This window comes from Macrotis lagotis, chromosome 8, assembly GCF_037893015.1.
Source record: "Macrotis lagotis isolate mMagLag1 chromosome 8, bilby.v1.9.chrom.fasta, whole genome shotgun sequence".
NCBI lineage: Eukaryota > Metazoa > Chordata > Mammalia > Peramelemorphia > Peramelidae > Macrotis > Macrotis lagotis.
Genome location: NC_133665.1, coordinates 88,986,842 through 88,996,291, shown reverse-complemented (window position 1 = coordinate 88,996,291; position 9,450 = coordinate 88,986,842). Strand labels below are relative to the sequence as shown.

Below are 9,450 nucleotides of genomic sequence, written 5' to 3'. Positions count from 1 at the left end.
ACAGTTCCCCACCTTGGAGCGGCCCCAGTGCAGGGCGCGCGCGGGGAGCCGGGGCAGCGCCGGCGGCCGCCACAGAGAGCCCCGCCGAGGAGCTCCCCGCCGCCGCCCTCCCCCTCTCCCCCCCGGCAGGCCCCCCCGCCCCCGCCGCCGCCGCCGCCGCCGCCCCGCGCCTCCCACCCCTCCCCTGGAAGGAGCACCCCGGCTCCGCCCGCACGGCCGGCTCCACTCCGCGGCCGCGGCTCCCCATGGCAGCGGGGCCGCCGCCCGCCGCGCCATCTCGCAGTCCCCGGGAGTCGGCTCGCCCCGCCGCGGGTCCCGTCCCGCCGCCGCCGGCCGCCGCCCGCCGCCCGCCTCACCTGGCCGCGGCCCCCCGCCGCCGCCGCCGCCCCTCCGGCCGCGGCCCGCGCTGATCCCCGAGGCGCCCCGGAGACGCGGCCGGCCCCGGGCCCGGGCCCGCGAGGAGCGCGGCCGCAGCGCGCGTCGGCGCCGAGGATCGTGTCCGCTTCGCCACTGGGCTGCCGCGCGTACGAGGATCGCCTGCTGTCGGGAAGCGTCCGGCGCTCGGGCCGCGGGGGGCTTCGTGGCTCCCCTCGTGGTTGCCTTCTTTCCCCCACTTTTTCCGACTTGGGGAGTTTTCCCGCGGCGGCGGCTGGGACCACCGAGCGCCGGGGGCTCCGGAGACCTCGCCCCCGCCCAGATTCATGAGGTAGGTGCGGCGGGCCGGGCCGGGGCCGGGGCCGGGCCGGGGCCGGGGCCGGGGCGCTGCGGGGGGCTGACGCGGACCCCCGCCCTCTCCCTTGTGTCCGCCGCAGGCAGCCGCCCGGCGAGTTTGACATGGCTCTCAGCGGCACGCTGCTGCCCTCCATCTCCACCTTCGCCGCGGGGGCGCCGGCCAAAGAGAAGGGGCTGAGGCCGGCAGGTGCCCCGAACCCCGTGAGTACCCGGCGCCGCGGCCGCGCTTCGCTCGCTGCTTTCCCCCGGCTGCCCGGCGGCCGGGCCGGGGCTTGGCGCGTGGGGGTCGGGGGCGCGGGGCGCGGGGGCCGGGGCGCGGCGGGAGCCGGGGCGGAGGGAGGCGGGGAGGCGGCGGGCCCCCGTAACGCGCCTCTGCCCCGCAGCGCTGGCGGGAGGAGCTGTCCCACATGAAGCGCCTGCCCTCCGTGCTCGGCGGCCGCCCCTACGACTTGGCGGCGGCGGCGGCGGTGGCGGCGGCAGACCTGGACGGCGGCGGCGGCGGCGGGAACCCCGCGCTCCTGGCCCGGCGGGAGGCCGAGGAGTTCAACGATCTGCTGGACTTTGACTTCATCCTCTCCAACTCCCTGATCCACCAGGAACCGGCCGCGGCGGCCGCGGTGTCCTCCGCGTCCGCGTCCGCCTCGTCCTCCCCGTCCAGCAGCGGCCCCGCGAGCGCGCCCCCGGCCAACTGCAGCTTCACCTACCCGCTGCGGGGCGCCGGGGACCCCGGAGGGGCGTCCGCAGCCCCGACCCCCTCGGGCGGCAGCGGCAGCGGCACCAGCAACGGCGGGGGCGGCGGCCTTCTCTACATCCGGGAGCCCGCACCCCCTCCCGCCGCCCCCTTTAACCTGGCCGACATCAATGACGTGTCCCCCTCAGGTGGATTTGTAGCCGAGCTCATGAGGCCTGACTTGGACCCTGTGTACATCCAGCAGCAGCAGCAGCTTCCCGGTGGCAGCCTGCACGGGAAATTTGTTGTGAAAGCCACCTTGAACATGGGGGAGTACAATGGTCAGTCCATCATCAGTGTTAACAAAGGCAACCCCTCTTCTTGCAGCCCCGACGGCGGCCACCCTGTGGTAGTGGCCCCCTATAGCACAGGGCCTCGGATGTGCCCCAAGATCAAGCAAGAGGCCGTGCCCTCTTGCACTATTGGCAGGCCCATGGAGGCCCACCTGGGCAACGGCCCGCCTCTCAGCAATGGCCAGAGAGCGCAGCCCCACGAATTCTTGGGGCGGCCTCTCCCCAGCAGGACTACCCCCTCCTTGACTGCTGAGGAATTGATGACCAGCAGGGACTGCCATCCTTCACCTCAGGGGATAAGCCATCCGTTGCCACTACCCCCTGGGTACCACCCGGGACCCAACTACCCTTTTCTGCCGGACCAGCTGCAGCCGCAGGTTACTCCACTCCAATATCAAGGTCAGTCTAAGGGTTATATGGCTCTCATCGAAGAGCTTTCTTTAACAGGTCGTCCTTTGGTACAAGGAGTGATGCTGACTCCACCCTCTTCACCTTTAGAGCTTATACCACCCGGGAGTTGCTTACCAGAAGAACCCAAACCCAAGAGAGGGCGCAGGTCATGGCCCAGGAAAAGGACAGCCACCCACACGTGTGATTATGCAGGCTGCGGGAAAACATATACCAAGAGTTCTCATCTCAAGGCACATCTTCGAACCCACACAGGTAGGACATTGGAGAAAGAGAGGGGAGATCTGATCTGGCTAATCTAGGTAGGAATAGCAAGGGGTGCATATTCTGGTAAAATAGGCTGATTTTATTTTTTTTTTTTTGCCCTATCCCGATGGTTGGTTTAGTGGCAGTCACAGGACTCCAGATCTTCTTAGGGTTTACTGGCACTTTTAAGTATTCAGGTGTAACTGTTTAATCCTTATTACTTATGTCTTAAAATGTGTAGTTAGTCTTAATTCCTCTTAATCTTGACTTGATCTCAGCATCATTCCTTGTAATCAAGAAATTGTATCCTTTTAATGCGTAATTATGTTGAATCCTTTTAAAGATGATTCAAGCCTTTTTTTCCCATTAATTTCTAACTGAAGCTAGTCAACCTCAGACTTTCTAAACTACTCATTTTTTTTAGTTTTCCTTTGTTTATAAGGTTATATTGCAGCCTGTATTTATAAGGTTACATTTAAACTTCACTAGATTCAACATTATCTAGTGAAAGACATGAATTACCTGTGTTTTTAAACTTGCAAAGATTATCGATTATTGAAGAATACTAAGTAATATTCGTATTGTGAACTGATAAAAAGTAGTTGCAATGTAATGCAAAAGAGTTTAAATTTGAAGACCTTGTAAACAGACATGAAAAAGAATTTCTCCCTGATACTTTGTCACTGGACCTAATTCTTACAGAACATTTTATAAAACTTTTATAAAAACTTAAAATTTTTTTTTTATTTATTTAGGGCAATGGGACTTGCCCAAGTATAAAAGCTTTTTGCTTCAGCCTAGGGAGGACCTTCAAATCATAGGAAATTAAATTCCTCTTTTTTTTTTTTATAAAAGTCATTGAGTTATTCTGGGACACCAAATGGAATTGTGAAACAATGTAATTGCTGTTATGTATCTGGTGTGTAGTGCTGATTGGCTGGTAGCTAGCTATTCTGTATTTATGGAGGTGTAAGGGAGTATTATGTAGAATTTATAACCTGGAAATTTTGTGAATATTTTTTACTTTTAATCTGAGATGATGGTTATATAAATGCCTTGTTTGCAATTTATGAAAAATAAGGTTTCTAATGGTGATTTCTTTTTTTCTAAAAATGATCATGGGGTATGTCTTTCAAGTTTAGGAAAGGTGGAATAAAATGTGTTGAATAAGATTACATCCATCATGGCAGGCACAGGATACGAACTATTTTTTAAAGACAAATCTTGCTTCTTAATCACTTGCTAAGGGACAAGTCTTTATTGTCTTATGTTTAGAAAAAAGAAGCCTTTAATTCTAAGCAGATGATTTCTTCATGCCTTATTCCAAATTAGTTCAGCAATTTCCTGTCTTTAAGACAGATTGAAGTAGATCTGCCCTTCAGTCACTGAATTCACACTATTGATTTAAAAATCTGTTCCTTTCATAGGTGAGAAGCCTTATCACTGTGACTGGGAGGGCTGTGGATGGAAATTTGCCCGCTCTGATGAACTGACCCGCCACTACAGGAAGCACACTGGTCAACGCCCATTCCAGTGCCAGAAATGTGACCGAGCATTTTCCAGGTCCGACCACCTTGCCTTACATATGAAGAGGCATTTTTAATCCAAAGCAGAGGATTTAACCCGTACTGCCATATGAGATTCAGTATTCACATGACTGTCTTCCTGATGAGGGAGGAACCCAGCTAAAGCACTATATACAAGGAATCATGGTAAACAAAACAAAACAAACAAGTCTTCCAAAGAGTCCAAAGAAAAATGGATAATCAAGAGAAATGAACTTAAATCAAAGGACAGATTTGTGGTCTGTGACTGGATCTTATCATTCCATTTCTGAATCCAACTTGAATATGCCTGGATTACAAGATGCCAAGGGATGACTGGAAGTCACGGATATCAGGGTTTAATAGATTTGTATGGGGGGAGGGAAAACTACATTCCCTTGAATTGTGTTTCAATGCAATATAAGTATAAAGTTCATCTTGTATTTTTTTGCCTTCTAAAAGCCATTATTATGTTAGAAGAGGAAGAAATTCAGGTACAGAAAATGTTTTGAAAGCCTAATTGATGGTGCTTAGTGACTGTTGGTTCTAAAGGTACCAAAAAAAAAAAAGGAAGCCAAAGTTCTCAAACTGCTGCATATTTGACAAGGAAATATATTTTTGTCTTCCGATCTACATTTATGACCTAAGTCAGGTAAATAAACCTGGTTTATTTCTTTAAAAATTTATGCAGACAGTCTATAATGCACTGTGGTTTCAATGTGCAATAATTTGTAATGTTTTATCCCCAACTATGCCTTAAGTAGAACAAATGTTTTTTTCTATAGTTCTTTACCTAATAAATATGTAATATAAATTTAAGCAAACTTCTATTTTGTATATTTGTAAACTACAAAGTAAAATGAACATTTTGTTGGAGTTTGTATTTTGCATACCCAAGTTGAGAATTAAGTTTTAAATAAACCTATAAAGTTTTAAATGAATGGCTGTTCCCTTGTTTTCTTCTGAGCCTGTAAGAGATTTAGACATTCTATTTTAAGTGAATAGTATACCTTTTTCGCTTATGTTCTCTGGGACATAATCTCACTTTGTAAAATGAACACTAAATCTATAAGGCCCCCTCCATTTTGATCTGCAAATTTGACCAGCCCCAACCCGGTTCAGTACTGCTTTGGCTCTTTCTAAATAGATCTAAAAGCAAGGGCCTATTTAATCCTTCCATGCCCTCAGGATTAATTGGCAAGTGGATCATAATAATCAGTGACTTTTAAGTCAAATAGTTTGTCATACAGGAATAAGACTTTTCAGTTTGACTCAGAGCACAAACTTTTTGATCCTTTGATACTGAACTGAGTACACTTATTTGCTCATTGTTGGATGTATGTAATTCAGTCTTCAGTTATTTTCAGTCAGTGTGATTGAAATCTGGTGTTTTTCTTGTAATGCCATAAAAATAGGCTGATTGCAGCCCAGGCCTACCTACAGTCTTCATAAAGCAAGTAAACACATCAACTAACAATAACAACATAATCCTTCCCATTTAGGACAGTAATGAGAATCTAGTTCAATAGTGCCCTCCTGAGGATTAATAGTTACAGTATCACTCTTGCTTCAATGTACATAATCAGCAATGACATTGTTTAATTTCCACAAATTTTGATGCTTCAGATTCAGAAGTCAATCCCTACAGGATAGACAGTATCCCGTTAAACTACAATGGGTATCTATGGTATTATTTAGGTAGTGAATTTAGAGTTTGGGTTTTACTTAGTGAACTGCAATTGAAGTTTAAATTTTTTAATCTATATAATGGGAATGTTAAAGAAATAGGCTACCTAGCCCCCAAGACTTTGTAACCCCTTATAGTAGAATAGAAATGGGAATTTATTACTAGGAGAAATATAAAATTTAATGTGAAAAATTGTGTGCAGCTAAGCAGATTATGTTAAATTATTTGGAGAATTTAAATTTACTGTCACAAAATTGAAAACTGCCATCACCTTGTTAATGCCCTTTCCAATGTGACTGGGATAGGAATAACTAATATCACTAAGATACATAAATAGGACAGATAAGAGATTACAGAAGAGTGTTTATGTAAATTAACGTGCAATTGTGTAAATGTGTAATATGTAAAAGAAATTATAGAAAGAAATAATTCTCAAACCTTAGAAATCCTTAAATTTTGTTGAAGGGTAAACAAAAGCCCAAGATGAGGAAGTAATTTGTCCCAAGATCACAACTGGTTAATGACTTCCAGGTTCAGGACCAATGTTTCCTTGAACCCAATTTAGTACTCTTCCACTCCGCTTCCCCTTTAAAAGCAAAACCAAAACAACCAGAGTTGAATGTGTTCCCCAGTGGAATCAATATATCTAACTTACAGTGCATAGGCTTTCACCTGCTGTCATGATAAGAGTAGATCACCTGGCAAATAGTAATTCAGACAGGTCTTAGTTTTATGACTGGTCAAAAATGAATTATTTCCTTCTACTTCAATGAACCCTATGTATATGGTTTGAATGTAATACAGGCTTTCCTTTGCTTAAAAAATATTTTGTGATAAAGTGACTATCAAAAGCAGGGGTAAAAAGGAAATATGCATTGATTTATTTTTCTTTATAAAAAGCACTTTAGTAAATAGAGGACCAACTTTGGAGACAGGAGAATTTGAGTCAAGGTCCTCTCTCTTGACACTTGTCAACTATGGGATCATGGGCAAGTCCCTCAATGCCTGCCCCCATATGGTTCAATATATTATATAATTTTTATATAATTCCAAGACTCAGAGATGTGTTTATAGAAATGAAGTATAGAAATTTTAAAATAGAATTTTCAGACCTAAAAGGAATCTAAGGGACCACCTACTTGATTGCCCTATGTTTTGCCAGAGCAGGAAAATAATTTCTCCAAAATCACATAGTTAGTCAGTGACAAAGTCAACATTTCTCAGTGACTTAAGTTTTTTAGGAAAGAATTGTCCATTTTTATTAGTGAAGGGAGTTTCCACATTTGGAATTGTAGACACTGATGTCACAGGTCCAAACCAAAAAAAGGAATCTTTGCTTTTGTGTATCTATGCTGGGTTTGATTTTTTTGGGGGGGGAGGGAGAGGGATGGAATATAGGTATCTATGGAGGAGTCAGAGGTTGAAGTTCTGCCATCTATAGAATGATAGGTAGACGAAATTGGAGTATATTACTTCTGAGGTACTTTCAAGCTCTAAATCTATGATCCTATGTGATCACATATGAGTATATAAGACATGACTGGCATCAGTTACCATCATCTATAAATATATTGAGCACATGATTTCAAAAATTAGAAAGAACTTGATTTAATAAGTAATTGTCCATTCAGAAGGGTTTTTTTCACACTCAATGGAAGCAGTCTATAAGTTACCTCATAGCTGAAAAATAATGTAACTATAATTAAAATCCTTTACTCCATTTTTCAAGGTATTACAGAACAAATCCATTAAGTGTACAGAAATAGATATTTCATTAATGTTGGTTTATATCTGTCTTGAACTCTGGGTACCCCGACCATTTCAAAAACAAAGCACATTATACATATATAACAACAATAGAGAGTTGCCTGCTTATTAATGTGCCCTTTATTTTTATTATGTTTAATTTTATATGCCTTAGATTTAAACCTGTAAAAAAAGAGTAAGAGCTTTTCTCCTATATAAATAAAATTTCATTCCTTCTTTACTTCATTAGGCTTACATGTATATATATTCAAAGTCCTTCTATACAAAGATGTATCTGACTCTTGCAATCCTTTGCAAAAACAAAGCCGATTCTCTAACTCTCTTAAATGAGGCAGTAGTTCAGGTGATTTTTTTTTTTGGTCTTTCAAAGGTACAAAACGCTGTCATATTTGGGGATAGGTGTAGGCTAACAAGTTTTACCATGTGCAAAGAAGCCCTGTTGAGACTCTTCCTTGTTCTTTTGACTGTCTCCAGAGAATACACCTAGGCAAGGAATAATGCTTTGATATACAGATCTAGATAAAAATAACCTGCACTCTGTTAGCCACCTGTTGTATTATACAAGGTTCCTAAAGATACATTTAGCAAAGAAAAGGCAAGTACAATTGTATTTAGAATATACAGGTGGTCACAGAGCAAGAATCTCAGGGTATATGCAAGCCTTTTTTCCTTGCACTGTCCCAGTCATTCTTTTCAAGATCAGGTTTGGGTTTTTAAAAAATTATTTTTCTCAAAGCAAGCTAGCTTATAAGTAAATGTTAGTTGTGGCCTGCCTCCTATAGGTTGCATTTGACAATGTCTTTGATTTTTCACAGTCAAGTTCATTCAGTAAATTTAAGTGTAGAGGTCAATAGTGTTTCCTAGAGGTGAAAAATTAGGCTATGTACTACTACCTTTCTAAATCCAAGATGTCAAAGGAATTGCTGTAGATAACTTTCACATATGTCATTCTCAGAATGAACCATACAAGAGGAAGTGGAAGTCATTTTAAAAATGAGCCACAAAGGAAAAAAAAAACCAAAAGGACCCCCAAGTTCTGGAAATTTTCATCTTGAACTTATATTCTGTCTTGACCTGATGTAAAAAAGGACCCTTACATTGAATGTCAGAAAACTGATGACTCATTAAATTCTTTGGAAGTAACAGGTTCTCCATGGCAACAGTGATCTCAGATATTCTCAAATGACCACCTGAAATAAGGACTCATTATTTCTTCATTAACACATACAAATCTGACAAAACTAAATAGAATTAAAACTTTATTTTACCTTGGGTCAATCAGTTAATTAGAAGGAGGGGGAAATTAAACCATCAACCTTATTATTTCCCTTCATATAAAATGCCTGTCTCCATTTAATTATTTCTCTGAAAGGCCTTGATTTCTTTTTTCTTTCTCCCCCCCCTCCCCACAAAGGTTCAGGGTCACAAATTAATAAGTTTCAAATGTTTGAGTCTAAATTTGAACTCAGGGCCTCCTGACTTCAAGTTTCTTTAAAAAAATTCTTTTTCTCTATTTGATTGGATAGTCTGAGTAAATGTGCTACCGTAATTGCTTTCAAATATCATTCTTAATAAAGGACAAGGAGACAGATAAATACTAATTCAGGTATGGGAAAACTGATAATCATTAAGAGATCTTCATTTTGACTTCTCAGATTTTATGTTTAACTTCAACAAAATTGATTTATTAAATCAAGGTTGATTCAGTAAAGTACAGTAAATATTACATTACAGAGACCACTTACCACTCTCATAAGACTTCTTTTTGCTTTAGAAACAAATTTTTTGTTTGTTTGTTTAGTTTCCCCCCCCAATGAGATAGATGGTGGAAAGAGGTGAATTTTTGTTAGTTGAAAAAAATTATTTTAAAAACAACTGAGGGGCAGCTAGGTGGCGTAGTGGATAAAGCACCAGCCCTGGAGTCAGGAGTACCTGGGTTCAAATCCAGTCTCAGACACTTAATAATTACCTAGCTGTGTGGCCTTGGGCAAGCCACTTAACCCCATTTGCCTTGCAAAAACCTAAAAAAAAAATGAAAAATAG

The 9,450-nt window shown here is 43.7% G+C and overlaps 1 protein-coding gene across 2 annotated transcripts; it reads left to right on the top strand.

Annotated features, from left to right (window-relative positions):
• The first annotated feature begins 506 nt into the window (after nucleotides 1–506).
• On the top strand, nucleotides 507–7,001 carry KLF4 (KLF transcription factor 4). Of its 2 annotated transcripts, XM_074197604.1 has the most exons (5): nucleotides 508–706; nucleotides 813–933; nucleotides 1,116–2,154; nucleotides 2,254–2,418; nucleotides 3,837–6,999. In XM_074197604.1, exons 1-5 carry the CDS (start codon nucleotides 702–704, stop codon nucleotides 4,010–4,012), a joined length of 1,506 nt encoding a protein of 501 aa, XP_074053705.1. In that variant the 5' UTR covers nucleotides 508–701; the 3' UTR covers nucleotides 4,013–6,999. The 2 variants fall into 2 exon arrangements, with proteins under 2 accessions (XP_074053704.1, XP_074053705.1); XM_074197603.1 differs by having other exon boundaries at nucleotides 507–706; nucleotides 1,116–2,418; nucleotides 3,837–7,001.
• Nucleotides 7,002–9,450: the final 2,449 nt, after the last annotated feature.

Coding starts and splice junctions, on each gene's coding strand:
- KLF4 (XM_074197603.1), top strand. Junction 934..1,115: donor CGGCAGGTGCCCCGAACCCC/GTGAGTACCCGG, acceptor TCTGCCCCGCAG/CGCTGGCGGGAGGAGCTGTC. Junction 2,419..3,836: donor ACATCTTCGAACCCACACAG/GTAGGACATTGG, acceptor TTCCTTTCATAG/GTGAGAAGCCTTATCACTGT.